The sequence below is a fragment of the Salminus brasiliensis genome, chromosome 25 (genome assembly GCF_030463535.1).
Source record: "Salminus brasiliensis chromosome 25, fSalBra1.hap2, whole genome shotgun sequence".
Classification (NCBI taxonomy): domain Eukaryota; kingdom Metazoa; phylum Chordata; class Actinopteri; order Characiformes; family Bryconidae; genus Salminus; species Salminus brasiliensis.
The window spans coordinates 18911928-18931768 of NC_132902.1; the positions used below are offsets into that span (position 1 = coordinate 18911928).

A 19841-nucleotide genomic window follows, 5' to 3' on the forward strand; every position below is an offset into this window, starting at 1 on the left:
AATGCCATCCGGTAGATATAGGGATATAAAGCCCTACAGCACTGGGCTGTAGAGCAGAACTGACGTCTCTACAGTGCCGGAGCTGCAGCCAATACCTCTGGGATAAGCTGGAGTGGAATTTTTGACCTATAACTAATCATCCTATAACTCATTACTATCAGAACCTGACCTCACTAATGCTCTCATGGCCAAATGGCATCTAATCTAGTGGAAGGTCTTTTGCAGATGAGGAGGGGCAACTGTCTACAAACGTCTGTGTGTATGACTGAGAAGAAGGCTAATGCTAACACACATGTAAAGGAAGTAGGAGATGAATGGGCAGGTAGGTCAGTCAGACTGGACTGTAAGATATAAAACACTATAGGGTCAGTTTCCCAGACAGGTTATATGTGTAGTCCTGGAATACCTTGTCATTTCAATAGGGAATAATCATTCAGCATGTTGTGTAGCCCAGTACTAGGCTTAATCTCTGTCTGTGTAAAAAAAATAAATAACCCTCAGATTTTAAAACCATTTAAAAAGTTGATACCAAAGTAAATCAGTTTACAGAAACTGTTACTAAAATACTGGTTTTACTGGGGTTTACTACATTTACAACAGTGCTTTGCTATGTACCCAAGAAAAAACCTCAGCTAGTTTGAATAGACTAATAATTCAAAGATACCTCTAAGCTTTAGACACTACTAAACACTAGTCAGTATGGAGACCATAATACTCTACTCTTCGCCTAAGTACTCTCGGAAGAGGAGGGTCTTCAGTCTGCGTTTAAAGACAGTGAGCGGCTCTGCCGTTCGGACACCCAGGGGAAGCTCGTTCCACCACTTTGGTGCAGGACAGAAAAAAGCCTGGACGCTTGACTTCCGTGGATTTTGAGGGATGGCGGGTCGAGACGAGCCGTACTTGAAGCTCGAAGGGGGCTTTAACCATTACTACTGTGTTATGCTACTACAGTGTTAAGAGTCTGCAGTGTGGAACTATTTTACATTAGAACATGAAAACTTAACCTAATACCTTCAATTTAGCTGCTTTTTGTCCAGATCTATTTTCCCGTCATTTTTGCACGTCACCAAAACCATGTGGAGAACCCCCCACCACCACCACCCCCACACACACTAACTAACACACGAATGGCTTCTTTCTCCCTACTGCACTCTGTGAGTCATGAGACTAGAGCTTCTGCACCCGAACAGTGGATTAAATCCCAAATGGCTCTTTGTTAAAACACATAATGCACTGCAGAAGCCCCTATTATCATGACCTAGGCTATGTAGTGTACTGCATAAGGAATAGGGAGCAATTTAAGCTTTCGAGTCATTATAAAGCTCCAGAAAATCAGATCTGTGTTTTCGTCTGTCATTATTTTCTATCGAAACACTACTGACTGTCTGACAGAACCCTGAAAATGCAGATATTCTTTCCTTGTATCAAAATCCAAATCAAAATTTCCCTGCAGACCTTCAGAGACCATACAGACCTAACTAACCTTAGGAAAAGTGTGTAAAGAAGGTGTGTAAAGATACAGCGTTTGGGAGTGGTCGGCTGATGTCACAGGAAAGAAAATATAATGTGCATAGTTGTGGACCTAAACAAACGGGAAATCATTTCTTTCTGGAATGCAAATATATTGGCTGAGCTTATTTGCCTGGCTGGTACAACCCAGAGAAGCCAACATAAACACAGACCTGCTCTGTTTATGATTCATTATTTCAGTGCATACAGTTTTAAAAAGCAGCACAAGAGGAAAGAAAAGCACATGCAGTGCAGTCCGTATGTAACCAGACAGCTGCAGTTCCTGTTGTTTTGGCTCTGTGCTCCAGTAGACTGGATTTTTAAAAAGAAACCGTGACTATGAGGTTAAAGTGGAGACTGTCAGCTTTAATTCAAGGATATTTGAATCACTGTTTTGTATTGGGTAAACAACAGGCTGTAAGAATATGATTTGCAGAATCCCATTACTCTTCATTGTGAGCGTATTTCAGTGTATTACATTGCCCTGGCGTCTCAAATTAATACATTTGTTGAAAAAGCATCTGATATTGTGATGCTGATGTTTGTCGTTTCAGTTTATCTGCGCCCACGAAGTTACACAACACAACGTTGGACACAATGTTGACAGTAGAGTTTATAACGATTACTGTTAAGAGTTAACAAGTATAGGATTTATATAAACGTAATAAATTATACAACTATTCACCATACTTCCGCCACATCCATGGTTTATGTTCGCATCATATTCAAAGTGAATGCAGTCTGAAGAAGACTACAGCTGTGGACACTGATCATAAAGTGGCTAACCATGCTAATCACATTCCAACAGGCTATTTAGAGCTCACTAACTAGCTTCCCCTAGCTGACACATACTCAAATGGAAAATAAGGTGGGTAATTGCTAAAATTATAGACAATACATTTTTACACAAGCATAAATAGGAGTATGCGATACTCTGGACAGGTCTGCTCAAACAATGATTTTCTAAAAATACAAAAACACCACATCGCCACGCAAAAAAAACAAAAAAAAACTTGTATCTCTAATAATAAAAAATAAAAAAAATGAAATGAAAGTCAATGTAAAAAGACTTTATTTACAAAAGTCATTTTAGAGCACTTCCATTGGTCCATTCTGACACAATGTAAAGAACAATGGTCAGATTTACATTATGTCAAAAAGGCAAAATATGGCACAAGGTTTTTGCATGACAGTGATTTTAAGCATCCTGAAACAAATACACAGTAAAAGCACAGTAAAATAACCTGGGGTGACAACATTATTGTATGTGACAATTACATAACATCATAATTTTCACATAACTTAGAATTGTTACAATATTCCTTTACTTAACTCAAGAGGAAATGTCAGAAAATAAATGATTATAATTTCTAAAAATAAGATATTACATATAACTACTACATTTAAGATGATTTTACTTGCTAAGAGTATCAGTTCTTGGAGAAACCTTAAAGCCACATTTCAGTTCCAATATCAGCTATTTTTGGTGTGAGTTGAACCAGCATTTAAAAATAAAAATAAAATATAAAAGGTAAAGGTGCACGTATTTGTCACTGTACAGCGAAATGTGTCCTCAATGTGTCCTCCGCATTTAACCCAGTGGTGTGGTAGTGAATACACACACACTAGTGAACTAGGGGCAGTAAATACACACACCCAGAGTGGTGGGCAGCCAACTCCAGCTACCGGGGAGCAGAGAGGGTAAAGGGCCTTGCTCACAACCCAACTTGAACCCACAACCCTGTTATCGATAGCCCGGCACTCTAGCCGCTGATCCACCACTGCCCCAAATGTAAGAACTGAGAACTCTGTGGCCAGGTTTCCTCAAGCATGCACCGATACACTAGTGAACGGGCATCTCACAAGTCCTTCACTGCAATGGATAGCATAGTGAATAGCAGCACAAAATGGACAAAGTATTGGGACACCTGCTCATTCATTGTTTCTTCTGCAAAATCAAGGGTATTAAAATGTCCTTGCTTTTGTTGGAGTAACTATTTCTACTGTCCAAGGGAGATTTCTACTTGATTCTGGAGTGTTGTGATCTAGATAGTGGAGATTGTGGAGCACTGCTGTGAGGATTTGATTGCATTTAGCAACAACTTATCTCAAAAGTACTAGATGGAGCACCATGCATCATTCCAGAGAACACAGATACACTGCTCCACAGCTTAACCCTGGGGGGCTTTATACCCCTCTAGCCCACACCTGGCATTAGGCACAGGTCCACTAGGATCATGTGAGGCCTATTCTATTGGCAGTACTTCTCTACAGGGACTAGACATGGTGTTAATGTGCATTTTTGCACATCTGTATCAGCAATAGGTGCAACTTAAAGTAGCTGCCTTTTTTTAAGAAGGAGTGTCCACAAACATTTGGACATTTATAGACAAACATAGAGATTGGATTCTCTGTCCAAGCAGGAATGGAAGAACCTTTAATGCTACATTCACTCACCACTGTAATCAGCTCTGGATAAGAGTGTTAATAACTATGTGTAGAATGTAAGCGTCCGATTTCACAACTACGCAAATTTAACCCTCTAGAGCTTTTTCCTATAGAGTTAGGGGTACTTCATATACAGATTACAGTGAAAAAGTATTTAAGATTAAAAAAATTAACGACTGGTAACGACTAATGATCACATCGCTGTGTTACTCGTTGGTTATAGTTGTTGGTCCAGACCTTGAACCACTGTTCCAGAGGCCCAGACCTCCATCATCTCTTCACTCTTTAAATAAAGGCAAACAGGCTACAAGTATACACCCCCCACACACACACACAAACAGGCTACAAGTATACACCCCCCCACACACACACACAAACAGGCTACAAGTATACACCCCCCACACACACACACAAACAGGCTACAAGTATACACCCCCCCACACACACACACAAACAGGCTACAAGTATACACCCCCCCACCCCACCCCACCCCCCAACACACACTCTCTCACTCTCTCTCTCTCTCTACCATAAGATGCTGGTAATGTGACTGAAGCATGTACATATACACACACACACACACACACACTTATACACACAAACACAGACACACTCCCATCCCCCACTCGCACAGAGAGAGAGAGAGGTACTCTCTCTCTCTCTCTCACTCACTCACTCACTCTCTTGCTCGCCAAAAGCCCAGACTGTGATTATTGTGCTAGCCCCTCCCTCCCTCCCTCCCCCACCACCCTGCTCTGTCCCTCTCTCACTGCCTCACTCCTTCATCTCCAGTGTGCTCGCTCTCTCACTCAGCTTTCTCTCTCTCTCTCTCCCTCCCCGCTATCTCACTGCTTGCTCCCTTTCTCACTCAAACCCCCTCACTCTGTTCTGTCTCTCCTGTCTCTCTCCCACATGTACTCCCCCTCTCACACCCTCTCTCACCCTGTCTCACTGCTTTCCTGCTCCCTCCCTCTCCCCCCCTTCTCTGGTCTGCCCTTCCCCCACTCTCTCCTGAAGCTCACTGGCTGTGGATCAACACTCACATACCTCAGTGCATTGTGCTTTTCCAACACAGTACCAATGACTGACACACACACACACACACACACACAATAACACAACAATGTCTAATATAGAGAATAGAGCACAGCACTTACCAAAAAAAAAAAAAAAGACCAGCCACATGAGCTAACATGGTCTATCAGCACCATAACGTGCAGTCTGCATGAGCGTCCCCCACACCCAACACCTGCCTGCCTAAACCACACAGGTTGACCAGCTTTACCAGACCGGGTTAAATAGACATGCAGTTAATATGACTTTTCTATTCCCATTAACACACCCAGGACTCATTCAAACCAGATACAAATCCCATCACTCAAACCATTTCAGGAGGCGGTCTGATCTGAGACACATTTGAGCAACATATCCTATCAGTGTAGACGCATCTGTCTCTCCGAAACGCATTCAGCAACCAAAACCCCTCCCAGTACAACCAAAACACTAGTAATAACTGCCGTGCAATGAGTAAATGTGCGTATTCTGTCCCACACAGTGATCGGACTTCAGTCTGCCTAACCGGAGACGCATCTGATTACCCAGTGTAACAGCATGTGGCTAAAATCTTATCAGGATACAGTCCAGATACTAGTCACACAAAGTGACCAGGAGTAAATAGGGTCATAAAGGCTTGCTAAGCATGGCTGGCTACATTTTAGTACAGCAACACCTCACACTTTTACAGTTTACAGGGGAAACATGGTGATACACAGATAAGAGAATTGCGAGCCCAGGCACACACCTCACAGCCATTGCACAGGAGTACATTGGACTTCAACCACCACAGCATTTAACCTATAGTGGAAGACCACACACACTCTTACACACTAGTGAAATAGGGGTGAGAACATACACCCTGAGTGCTGGGCAGCTGCATGGGGACAAACTGGGGGATACGCGCCTAGCTTAAGGGTACCTTAGCAGTGAGCATCATACCTAATGCCAGGTGTGGGCTAGAGGGGTATTAAGCCCTCCAGCATTGAGCTGCGGAGCAGTGTAACTGTGCTCTCTGGAATGGTGATACGGATGGTGCTCCATCCATTACTTTTAGGATGAGTTGGGGAGGAAGGTGCTGTGGTGATTATCCAACATCCTGACCTTACTAACCCTCTAGTAGCTAAATGCAATCAGATCCTTACAGCAATGTTTCTCCAGTAAAGCTAGTGGAAAGTAGAGCCACTCCAATAAAAGCAAGACCATTTTAGTTCCCTGGGGTTTAAAAGCAACAATGAATGTGCAGGTGTCCCAATACTTTTGTCCATATAGTGTACTTACTATTTCTAGTATGGACAAACAACCTTAAATACTCAATAAATGCATTCAGTGGCAACTTTAAGATCTCAGGGGCTGTCCAACAGTTCCATAAACACGGAGCAGATTTTGTCTATTGTAAATGTAAACAGTTGAGTGAAACTGCAGAGCAGAACCCTACATTAAAAATCTGGAAAACACTGAAGTACAGTTTCTCAGAGACACCCGGGCTCTTTCAGTTCTTCTTCCTTAGAAAATGACTGTGGCTGACAACCACCAGAATTAACAGGAAACCTGTTGGTAGCCCAACAAAAAGACAGACAACAAAGAGAGAGACCTCTTTAATCCAACACCATGAACTACAGAACAGTGTTATTAATGCATACACTGTATGTCCAAATGTTTGTGGACACCCCTTTTAATGAATGCATTCAGCTACTTTGCTGATGCATATGTGCACACACAGCTTGTCTAATCCTTTTTTTGTATTGCCAATAGAATATGTACCTATAGGCACCATGTGTAATGCCAGACGTGGGCTAGAGAGGTATAAAGCCCCCCAGCATTGACCCGTACGTCTGGGATGAGTTAGAGAGTTGGAAGTGGAGCATTGATCATCCAACTAATGATTCTGTTGCTGAATTGCTGAATGCAATCAAATCCTCACAGCAATGCTCTAATGCTAAATCTAGCAGAAATCTTCCCTGGACAGTATGGGCAAATCAGTGGGTATCCCAATACTTTTTCCCTATATGGTGTATCTTCTGTACGGTTCCTTAATGGTTCTTGGCTTGGGCATATGATACACACGTTTGCAAGTGATCTGGCTGCCTCGGAGTCAAAATATGAGTAATCACAGGGTCATTTTCCACGCCTATGACCAGAAGAGTATAATTAGATGGAAAATAATATTATAGAATTACATAAAGAGGTAAGTGTTTTCATGGATGAAATGTAACACAGATGTGCATCTGCTAAATTTGGCTCGCAATCAGAAAACATTTCTGAAAATCTGAGCCTGGTTTTGCCCAATAAAAGTAACTTTGTTCATCATAAATGTTTTTTAGGGTTTCACTGCAACATTCGGCCCACTCATGTCACATTCGGCTGGTAGATTTTGATTTGTAGGAAAGATGGTGTGCCTTTTTGCTGAAAATGGTTGGGAACCTCTCGTTCTACTGCATCATCATGCATTCACATTATGTGAAAACAAAAATATATAATCCAAGGGGCTTATTTAGGCTTTAGAGATAAGTTGTAAATGAATGAATGAATTTTGTTATAGAAATTCTGTAGATATAATAAGTATATGCAAACTCTTTCATTCTCAGACAGCAGTCAAAGCAAAGAGCAGTACACGGCTAAGATCACAGTGAGAAAGGCTTTTAGCTGCAATTAAAAAGTTCATGAGGTGAAACAGAGAAGAGCACAGTTTTGGTTTGGTTTCCTGTAAGACAAAGGGGATCTCCAATAAGGCCTGCGTTAGCATGCACCAACTTCTCACTGCCTTCTTCAAACCATCACCTATAACCGATAACTGCATTCATGGCAAACGCGACAGAAAACTGAGGATCGACTACTAGGAGGCACAAGGAGCTAAAGCTGCTTCCCCCATCAAATCCTTCTCACAATCAAATCTACTGGAAGTCTTTAGAATAATGTTTGACCATTATAACATAAAAAGACCTGGTAGCTCACAGAGAGCACAGATTCTAAACACTGTACAGTCATATCAGAATATTATGACCACCTACCTAATAGTGGAAATAACAACACTTGGCTCGGATGACAGTAGGGAGACATTGTGGTGTGGACTGTTATTAGGTGATGGAAGGTGTTCAGTATAGAGGTTAACTGTTTCACAGTGGCGCATCAATTGCTCTGTACTACTCGCCGGAGTCGTCATTTCCATTTGGCATCAATGGCCTGTGGGACACCACTGTTACGCTGTGAGGAGGCCCTCACTTTTCAGTACAGCTTCACTACAGCAGCTCTAGAACATCCCACAGAGTAAGCGAACACTCTTCGGTGCCCTAATTTTATGCCGTTTTGGACATCAGTCAAATTGCGTCCTTTGGCCATGACAATCATTCTGCACTCAGCTACAACTGACTGGTGTGCTCGCTTATTTATTTGTGCAGCAAACGTCCCGAGACTAATTCATTTCAAACCAGGGGTGGTCAAAATATCCTGATATGATAGTATCTCGGAAACTGCTAACTTTGTGGGATGTTCTAGAGCTGCTGTAGTGAAGGTGTACAGAGAATGGACTAAAAGTGGTGCCCCACGGGCCACTGATGCCAGCTTTACTTCCATATTCTCCTAAAGTAGCCTTGAAAGGCTTTTGCTAGTGTGCTGAGTGTATGCACATTTTGGCAGCGCAAATAAAACACGTCAAGACTCTTACATTACAGCTCAGCTCTGTTTGACTTACATGGAATTTCGCTTTGAAACAAAGACACGACAGTGTTTGACGTTCACGGTATTTCACTTTCATGTACCGAACGTCATTAGTGAAGTACGCCAAGGTAAGTACAGTTTTCCACTCGAGGGCACTTTTAAGACACTACTGCTGCAAGCAACCAGGCATAGGTATTAAATAAACGCAATTAACCATCATAAAGCACTCTTTTCTTTTCTGCATCATTCATCTTCACTTGTGGTAGAAGTGACCACAGGGATGGTATATTTAACAACAGCAGCAGACTGTGGAAACGGTTCGCTCTGTTCAGAAACAATATTTACACTTTCTTTGAGTCAGGCGCTAGACAATATGACAATAGAAATTCGGGGAAATCCAGATCACCTCAAAGAGAAATCTGAGATGAACAACAGATAAGAATGTGTGTTTGCGTGAGATAGAGAGACATCAAAAAAGTGAAGAAAACGAGAGAGAAAGTAAAATAATGTAAAATAACAGCTCGAGCGTGACGGGGCATTTCTGAAGGAATCATAACCGGCCATCATTCGTCTCCATTCTCTTTCCCAATGTGCTTCAGTGATCAGGTGCAGCGGAAAACGCGTTCAGCGTGCGATGAAGGGCGTTGAATAAATCAAGGCTTTACAGATACGGGTTCAGAAACGTCAGAGAGAAACATCTGAAACACTCCTCTCTCCTTCCTCTGTGAAGCGCTGCGGTGGTTAAAAGGGAAATCACTGAGGGTTAAACCCAGCAAATTAGTACAGGAGCTACTGCCAGGTAGGAGGACATCTGGTGAGGAGAGATAGATACACACACACACACATCTATTAGCATATTTCTACTGATGGAGGCTGTTCGGAGGGAAAGAGAGAGAGAGAGGCAGAGCGAGAGACAGAGCGAGAGACAGAAGGAGAGAGGGAGAGTGCAACAGAGACAGCGAGACAGATGGGAGATTGTTTGTTTTACCCCACAACATTTCTCAGAAACCGAAAAAGCAACAAACATCAGACAGGACGGAAAAAAAACATCTTCCCCCACAGGTACAACATCTGGATCCAGCTCTCATGTTCTCAAGAACAAAACAAAGAGAAATTGCTTTTATGGTTTAAAAATATAGACCCCCCCACCCCCACCCCCACCCCCACCCCCCCATCAATACGAGATGAGTCACCTACACGGCAACATTCCTCTCCAACACTGTTCCTGAACACCCTCCACTGACACAAGTGAGCACAGATGACCCTGTAGAAGATGAAGAGCCAGGGTCCACACAAAAGTTTACTACCTCATCTGCTGGTTTAAGGAGCGATATTGTTTTTAACAGCCTCCAGTATATCAGTTCTGTCTAACACTGCAGCATGCTGAATGTCGGGGTCTGCTGTGAGTCTCTGTAGGACGTTTTCAGACATCATCGTATCATCATACATCAACATACCATTTTTATAAGCCAACACTGGTCACAAGTTTGCATTTGTCTGAGTGGTTGCCTTGCAGATAATGCAGATAATAGTCACATAGTTTCAAGGACATTCCATATAAACATCTGTTTCCTTCCCAAATCCGATCTGATTGAGTGCTTTTTTAATAATGTCGCTTTTGGACCGTTATATTTTTGCAAGAGCTAAAACACCTGTGAGCACACACATGCAAAAGTTGGAGACCCCCTTTTTACAAGTATCACTTTTTTGTATATAGCCTAAAGCTGTGGTCACACTAGGTCTGTTAAAATGACACTGATTTTAATAAGATTCACCCCAGGGAGTGATTCTGTGTCGGTGACTTCCGGTGTGAATACAGTTTGCATGTGAAACTTCATGCTAAGCTCAACTTCGGTGAACTTTGACACAAGAAGTCGTGTCCATGACAAATGTTCTCACACCTGCTCTGTCTGCTCTGAGCTCTGAATGACTAGCTCAACTCTGAAAACCAAAAACGGAGGAAATGCTAATGTCAGCTGCATCTAAGCTCAACCATGCAGAAGGACTGCACCAATGACTATTATTTTCAATTATTAGATTAAACTAACAACTAATTTATTGATTATTTTAAGGATTTTTTGTCTGTGTGCGCACCATCAAAATAATTGAACCATAATAATGAATATATATATATATATATATATATATATATATATATATATATATATATATATATATATATATTTAATAATCAATATTATTTAATCATCTTCTTTTAGAAACACATAGGTTGCACCTCAGGGTGTTAATCTGCAACAAAATATACCTGTGTGTTAGACAGGTAACCTCTCTTTTATGTCACAGCAAGCATTTACCTGAAATGAGTATTAATATTTTTACTTTAATACTACTACTACTACTACTTCAAACTAACTAACTTCAAACTTCAAATGAGGTAGTATGTAGTGATCACTGACAAATATAAATATAAAATATTAATATATAAAATAAATAGAAATATAAGTATTTGAGTATTAACATAGAGCAAACTAATTAAAACAAGGTACAGGTTGAAAACCCAGCCCTACCGCTCTAAATGATCTAATAAAACAGAGAGATTGTATATCGCTGCTGTCCAATTAAAAGAAATTTCCAATTTTGTCTGTTTATACTTTTCTCCATCACCATAGCTTTGGATGAATAGACTGAAAGAAATGCTCTAAATGACTTGGAATAAACTCTTATATTACACTGACTTAGGCAGTCAGCGCAGTTTTATCATCTTTCTGTAATTTTCTTGTTTATCGTAGGCAAGTTAGCTGAGCTGAACACAGCTCAGAGTTAACTTACGGCTACAAGCTAACTGTTTTCGTAGGTTAATCCTAGGTTAGTCCAATAACAGAAGCTTAAAGCAGCAATATGTGAGAATAAGTATTTCTTGCTCCTCATACAGTCGAGAAGTGTAATTTGCGATTTGAGCCACCCCTTTACACATGCATTTCTGGACAAGCTAAGAGACACACAACCAACATCTGAAGTGAAAGAAGCATGTGGACTGACACGGATAGTATTCTTACTGAATAGGGCTGGGCAATGCATCCAAAATTAATCAAAACCAACATTCAAAACACCTAACTGTCGTAATCTTGCTCATATCGATTTTTTTTCTTTTTTATTCTGTTAATAATATTTTTCTAAACTGTGCCCTTCAAAACATACTGCTGTGTGTAGTCATGTGACTCTGCCCATCCAGTCTGCAACATGAAAGCAGCATGGAGGAAAATAAAACATCGAACACACTGGACAACTTGTGAAGCTTGTGTAATTGTTAATTGTAATTAAGGTAAAATGTTAATTGTGAAATTGATTTGAGGTCGTTTTACCCAGAACTATTTTTTTCAGTTTTCCACAAATATGACAATGTTTTAGGTTAATGCTACACGATGTTGCTGTAACTCGTTTTATGATTTCTTGGCTTTTTATTGTCTAAGTACACACTGAAGAGCACACCAAGCCTGGACATGGACTGTGTCTCCTGTTTCAAAGGTAAAACTTTCTCGACTACATCACTTCAACCTCTGCTACGTGAAACTATGCACACCTTGTTGACATATTTTGTTGCTCATCTTGTGGTTGATTAACAATTCATTGAAAAGTGTAAATTACTGTATGTGCTAATCGGCTGTTAGGTTGAATAGCTGCTGCTGAATCCCTTTAATGAAATCAGGAATCCTGTTTGCAACTATTGCACAACTGAGATGCGGAAGATAACATTTATACTTCAGAGATTTCAGCTCTGACACAGTTTAACCTGTCTCTTGAAATCAGCCTGAGGCTACACAGGTTTTACCTTCACTCACTTTTCAGTGCTTTGATTTCTGCATCTTCTCGAGGCACAAATGTTGCATGTGGATCTGTGGCCAGAGGCCTACACCATGTCATTGGCATCAAGAAAGTAACAGAAGTTTAAAACTGTATAAAAACCAGTAAATAATTGGTTGTTTGCATTCTACTGACATTTAAGGCTTGAAACGTGTCTAGAAATGGATCCGAAACTATGGGCAGAACTTGCTAAAAGCATGGTCTAGATTGTCCTCTGTCCTGTCCTCTTCCCCATATGGCTCTGCTTGTTATAGACGGGAGCCTAAATGAGAATCAAGGACAAACAGTAGGTCAACGTGAAGGACACTGAACATTACAAAACAGAGCCACTGGACTACACAGGGAAAAAAACAGTCTACTTCAAATAAATACGAGGAAATTCAGCACCAGATAGCCAGACACAGTCCAGGCCTCCTAGCAAAGAACACACACACACACACACATGTGCTGGTGTGTGCGAGAACACACACATACACACACCTACACCAACTGTTTATATATAACATTTGAAACAGCGTAGGAGAGCTTCCTCCTCCGAGCTGCACATTGTAAGATGGTGTAAAGTTTCAGTACCCTGCATAGCTCCTAATGAACAGGGGCTTGCTCCATCACCTGTTCTGGGCTAAATCAGGTTGTGAGAAAGAGTAGGTAACAAAGTAGGTGGATCTCATGCATTTGCTGCTACGTATAACCTGTTTTTAGCAAAGTGGTGTTTTCCAATTCAAAACAGCTTACCATCCACCACAGTTCACAAGTTCACACTCCCCAATATACCTCCTAGAGAATGATGACTGGTCATTTGTTTATAAGCTACATTACAGTTATGTAGAAACAAAAATCTGTACAGAACAGAAGTGTGATAGCAGCGGGTTAGAGCGATGACTTGTTTACAATCATCATTTGAAAAGGCCTATTTTATAGCTTTATAAATTCCCCGACTCCTCAAACCTTGTCCCAACGATCAGCAGCCATGGGCTTCTCTAAGCAGCTCCCAAACGAACCTGTCCACTGCACTCAAATTGGGCGTCCAAAATACCTCCCCAGCTCATTTTCAACATGTAGTAGTGATTGTGTGAGGGATTGTGGGACAGAAACGTTGAGCTGGCTTCAACTTTATGCATATAACACAAACATAGAAAGCACAGGAGCGTTTTCAGTGCACATAGAGCACGGCAGCTGCCACAACTCTCTTCTATCTCCTGATGTAGCTAATTTTTTTAAATATTTATAGTTGAGTACAGTTAAAAAAGCACAAAACCACAAGTCCACGAGAACAGTACAGTTGAAGAGATTCATTTTAAATGTATTTAAAATTCACGACTTCATAATTGATGTTTTTTGCGTTCTGTGTTGTAGACAGATGTGACCCTCAAGCAGCGAGGCGCTGGTGAAGGGAAGAGACTCCATCTCCAATTCCATCAATTTCCCACCGCTTGCAGAGGACATTGCAAATTAGAACAACTAATGCCCACAAAGCAGAAGCAAAATGCCAGATTCTGATATGGTGGTGCACTATTCTACTGTGCAGCGGCACCTGCACAAATATCACGTCAGGAAAGTCATCAGACGAAAACTTTTCTAGCATTTACATCAAAGTTCAGGCTTCTACACAAGCCTGATACATTTGTAAGCCTTGTCCATATAGTGATCTCATTTTCTAAACTCAGTTATGAATCACACTCAAATCACATAGCAGGCTACATATTCATCACAAGGGTTGCTATTACCATATATACTATGTGCTTTAATGCAAGAGAAAATCAGCATAATAAGATGCACAAGCTGAGTATAGTGAATACCACTGTCTGTTTACTTGTAAGAGAATGATACGTCAGCTATACTGAAGAAAAGCAACAAAGCTCCAGTGAGGTTTAGTGTATTATCATTTTAATATTAATTCCCTCAAATAATTTCCATGATGAGCTGGCTAACTCATAAGCTTTTACTGAACTGCAGGTTCGCTGTGTCCAGAAGCAAGACAAGATTCATGCAAAGAATGCAGTCCAATAAAACAACAACTGATGTGAACAAGTGATCTGGATGGAAGCTGGTTGGAATCTGGATGGAATAAGACATTAGGTTGGTAAAAATGAGACAGGCAATGTCAACTGTTTCAATTCTATTAGAAATCTCATGCTCAAAGCAGAGGCTTACAAATGCACAGCTTGGTTCAATCAACTTCTGTACAATAATACTGCTCAGTTTTTAAAATTAGGCGGCATAGACAGCGTACTATATTTGGCGTAAACCTAGAGCTAGGCAAAATTATATTTTATTGCATTGTGATAAGTTTAGTTATTGTGATACACAATACACTTTTCTTTGAACATTGAGGATATTGTTAATGCTTAAGAGGCACTGATCTAATGCATGTTTCATTACAAACAGTGTAATTAGACTGGCTTAATGAGATGAAGTGCTGCAGATACTGAATAATCAAAATCACTGTATTCAGTACGGGAGAGTATTTGAATAGTAGTTTTTAAGAATCTGTCTGTACTCATGTATTTAGTCTGTGATTAAATGTATTATAATAAATATCTTGTATCTTCGTGAAAAAAGTCTTTAAATATTATGATGAAGTATTTTTACCATATCGCTCAGCTCTACCTCAAACCTACTAAAGTTTCACCTTTTAAGACAAACAACAGTTGGATGATATGAGCCAAACCACCAAGCTTAAATACCCATATTACTTCAATGCATCTACAAATTCGTAGGGGTCTGTTAAGGTAACACACATAATAACTGCAGTTATTATATATAAACACTCCTGATATTATCAGCCTGTGTGACATCTGAAATTTCAATTAATGCCGACCAAATAATTCATTATGCTTGAACGCTTCATTACTTTGTAATGAGCAACAAAATCAAGAAAAAACAGATTTACATTCAGAGATTTTGTAATAACGTCCAAATTGGCAAATTTCACATGCCGTGTTTTTATCTTGAACTCCATTTTTATGTCTACATTTTGCAGAAACCGCAGGGCTCTAAACTGAAACGCCATTATAATACACCAATATCAGCCCTCCGTAAAGACCCCTGAGGATATATTTACCTACTACTGTAAACCACTGTGGGTAAAAACATCAGTTAAATATATAGAGCAGTGGTTCTCAAAGTCAGCACGGAGGAAACAACTAGAACCTAATAAACACGTCTTGGCGTGGCATATCATCACTGTTTGGTACTGGTATCAGGTCAATAACAGATCCATCCTGAAATAGCTCACACTCAATGCACTCTTAAACATAAAGTTGCAAGCTCAAGTGTTTCTTTGAGGGACAACACAGAAGAACCACTTTTGGTTCCATAAAGAACCATGTTTGTAACAGAGATGGTGAGTGTAAGAGGTTCTTTGGACATACATCTCTATTACAGACATGGCTGAAGCACCACTGTTTTTTAGGAGTGTAGAGTGAGGTCCTGTTGTTAGAGGTGTGTTTTTTTCCTACTTTATTAATATTGCAATATCGCTGTCATGCAAAATCCTTGTGTCTTCATTATTCACCGTTTTATTTTTACTTTTTTGAAATAACGTGAATCTGGCAGCTGTTCTTTAAACCCTGTCGAAATTTGAGGAATTGAGGAACGGACGACTAGCAATGATCCAAACTGACCTGGAATAAAATCTTTTTACACTGACGTCCTTTGAAAGTTGAGAAGGTCTTTCCCGTCATATTTTGTCTGATATTTGGGGAAAATACACACTTGCTATCTATGAATGACAGTAAATATAAAAAGACTTGATTCCAAGCATTTCTATTGGTCCATTTATCGTGATGGATCATGAGACACAACGCTTTTGACTGACAGCAACGATATATCTCTATCCTCTGACCCTCAACCATCTAGTAACTTCTTGCTTAACTGTCTAGAACACATCCAGTCATGGGTTTCCTGCAGGTAAATAAGGAGAGCTGTCTATGAAGGCTCAAAGCTCTGCTAAAAACCTGGCTGTCACTTCCGACCGTGACCTTAGCTTGTAGTTCCAAAACAGCATTCTTACACCTTAGAAATTCACCTGCAACATGCCCTCGCTGGCTGATGGTGAGAAACCTGCACACTTGTACACACCTCTGCATCATCACGCCTAGATTACAGAGATGCTTTGTGGCCTTGTTGTTGCGCTGTTTTGAACATAAACAACATAAATAAAGCTTATCATCAGTCTCAAAAAAACCTCATATCTCCAAAAAGAAAACTCTACAGAAAAAAAGCAAATCCTCTTTGACTATTAATGGAAGACGGTGTAAAGTAATATTCCTAGTCATTGTGTAGCTTTTCTATTGGTCTATTCATCAAGCATTGAGTAAACGTAAAGAGCTGTCAGATTTACATTAGGTCAAAAAAAAAGTGAGAAAAGAGAAAATGAACAGCGACAATATTTTTTATATTTCATGCTGCCTTGTTCGTTCAGGACACAGCCTGCGAAACGGATTCACTGACCAACAACTACCACTTTAGACAGAGAAGAACGTACAGAAGTAAATTTCACTTTTTAATGTCTTCCTGAGACAGAGCATGAACAGCAGAGAGAGAGAGAGAGAGAGAGACAGAGAGAGAGAGAGAGAGACAGAGAGAGAGACAGAGAGAGAGAGAAGGGAGGGATGGGTGAGCGAGATGGTGAGAGAGGTGAGTGAGAGTAAGGTGAATAAGAGGGGCGGGTGGGTGAGCGAGATAGTGAGAGAGTGCGTAAGGGACTGGAGAAGGGGGTGAATAAGGGAGACAGCGCAAGTGAGGGATGGAGATAGAGACAGGGTGAGAGAGAGAGAGAGAGAGAGAGAGAGAGAGAGAGAGAGAGAGAGAGAGAGAGAGAGGGGAGGGATGGGTGAGATGGTGAGTGAGAGTAAGGTGAATAAGAGGGGCGGGTGGGTGAGCAAGATAGTGAGACTGGAGGGACTGGAGAAGGGGGGTGAATAAGGGAGACAGCGCGAGTGACAGAGAGGGATGGGTGAGCGAGAGAGAGGGATGGGTGAGCGAGAGAGAGAGAGTGCGTAAGGGACTGGAGAAGGGGGTGAATAAGGGAGACAGCGCGAGTGAGGGATGGAGATAGAGACAGGGTGAGAGAGAGAGAGAGAGAGAGAGGGATGGGTGAGCGAGAGAGAGAGATGGGTGAGCGAGAGAGAGAGATGGGTGAGCGAGAGAGAGAGAGAGAGAGAGAGAGAGAGAGAGAGAGAGAGAGAGAGAGAGAGAGAAGCTGGGTCCATGAGGGATTGGAGAGATAAGGTAAGCGAGACAGAGAGCGAGCGAGAGACACAGAGAGAGACCTAGAGAGAGAGAGAGAGAGAGAGAGCGAGAGAGAGAGAGAGAGACCTAGAGAGAGAGAGAGAGACATAGAGCCTTCTAGCAAGTAGTAGTAGTAGTGTTAGCTTAGCTCAGCTAGCTGCTGCTGCTGCTGCTGCTTTATCACATATACAACCACAAAACACCACCTTCCAAAAAAACACCCGGATACCTCATCAGCAAACACACACACACAGCACTGAGCCACACAGTCTTTTTTAACCAAACTTCTCCGAAAGAGGCAGAAACTTGTCTATTCCCCAGAGGAGAGGCAGCTGTGGACAGCGCTCCCCCCCCCCCTCTCTCTCTCTCTCTCTCTCTCTCTAGGTCTCTCTCTGTGTCTCTCGCTCCTGCGCTCAGGCACTGCTGTCATTCCCAGTACTATGAAACACCTGCCTGCGACTGAGCACATCATTAAGTCTCTAATTCACTAAAGCGGTCTTCTCCCTCTCTATCCACTTATACCACCTCTCTCTCTCTCTCTCTCTTTCACTCTCCCGCTATGTCGCTCTCTCTCTCTCTCTCTCTCTCTCTCTCTCTCTCTCCCAACATCAACAATAACACGTTAAAGCTAGCTAACGCTCCCCAACAACAACCGTAGAAGCCAGGTCGGCTCCAGCGTCAACTTCTCCCGCCTCAACAGAGCCCACAGAGCTCGAGTTAAGGTCTAAGCCCTGTTAGCGAACATCGCAGCTACTCATAGAAACACGACCCTGGCTCTGGTCTGCCCAGCTGAGGGGAAATCGCAGCGCAGCGCTTTACCTTCAGTTCCGCACTCTCCGCCATCTTGTAGTTCCTAAGCGCAGGCGTGACGTAGGCCGGTCACGTGACGCGGGGACGCGCGGCGCCATGGCGTCAGCGCGCACGTCTCCGAAAGGCACCGCCCACTACGAGCTGAATCAATTAACCATCAATTACGCAGATTTGTACAAAATAAGAGCAAACGGCCCTGTCAGGAAGGCGGGTGTGACACCCCAAACACAGCAGACCCCACCTTTAAACTCTTTTAGGCCTGAAACATCAAATAATGACCAAATAAATCCGAATTATTTAAAACAGGAGAGTTTATATTACTTTCTGACCAGTTTTCTTTTTCTTTAAAAAAGGAAACACTTCCCATATGTGACTTTTATTTTGTATAATATTTAATGCAACCGAAATGTATTGCATATGGAGTTTTTTTTAACAATATAAGGTTGATCAGTATAAAATTCACCCTGCTTACGCCTGTTGATGCCCATAATTATATTATAACAAATTGGCAAGATTAGCAAAACAACAACCCCTCAAATGACCAATGAGCTGTCCTAATCAGCTCAGCCCACTTGTTTTAAATCACAAGAGTATGATGGGCATTAAATCACCCCCTTTTCAGCAGAGAGCAGCACTGAAATAATTAACATTAATAATAATTATTATTTAAGGTCATTTGTTATTTAATTATCACACTGATAATGCAGAGGTCTCAGAGACCCTGAATGGGATGCTGTACACTTAAAAATAAAAGATGCAACAATAGATTATTTGAGCGTTGACAAGCAAGAACCATTTTTGGTTTCATAAAGAACTATTTTTGTAAAGGATGTTTAAAGCAGTCAATGTAATGATTAATATATTAAACATACAACGTGTTTTTTTCAATGTTGTCGCTCAAAGAACCCTTTGTAGCACCTTTATTTCAATTTCAACTCAATTATACTATTACTTACTACCTACCTGAAGGTAAAAAAAGCTGCCTTCGAGCCTTACTTGGGAGTTTCTTGGTGTTTAGCTGTTGCTGTTAAAAAACTAAGCACAACCAATTTAAAATACAAATTGTATTATTTTTATTGACCCTCCCACAACATGGAAAACTGGAGTTTCCTCACTAGTAAATATGACCATGTTGGTGTAAAAATTATATTTCTGACATGAATTAAAGTCTACATAAATCTGTAGACTCAAAGTAACCATTAGTGAGTTTAGCAAAATGAGTTTAGCACATAGTCAGCAACAATACTCAAATAGCCTGTGGTGTTTAAGCAATGTTTTCGGCTCACTGCAACTGTACAGAGAGGTTA

The 19841-nt window shown here is 41.2% G+C and overlaps 1 protein-coding gene across 1 annotated transcript in view; it reads right to left on the reverse strand.

Annotated features, from left to right (window-relative positions):
* Positions 1-18580, reverse strand: part of pias1a (protein inhibitor of activated STAT, 1a) — a 64046-nt gene extending 45466 nt beyond the window's left edge. Inside the window, 1 exon segment of the mRNA XM_072671682.1 lies at positions 18544-18580. Coding sequence (XP_072527783.1) covers positions 18544-18567 — 24 coding nt within the window. The 5' untranslated portion in view covers positions 18568-18580.
* Positions 18581-19841: the final 1261 nt, after the last annotated feature.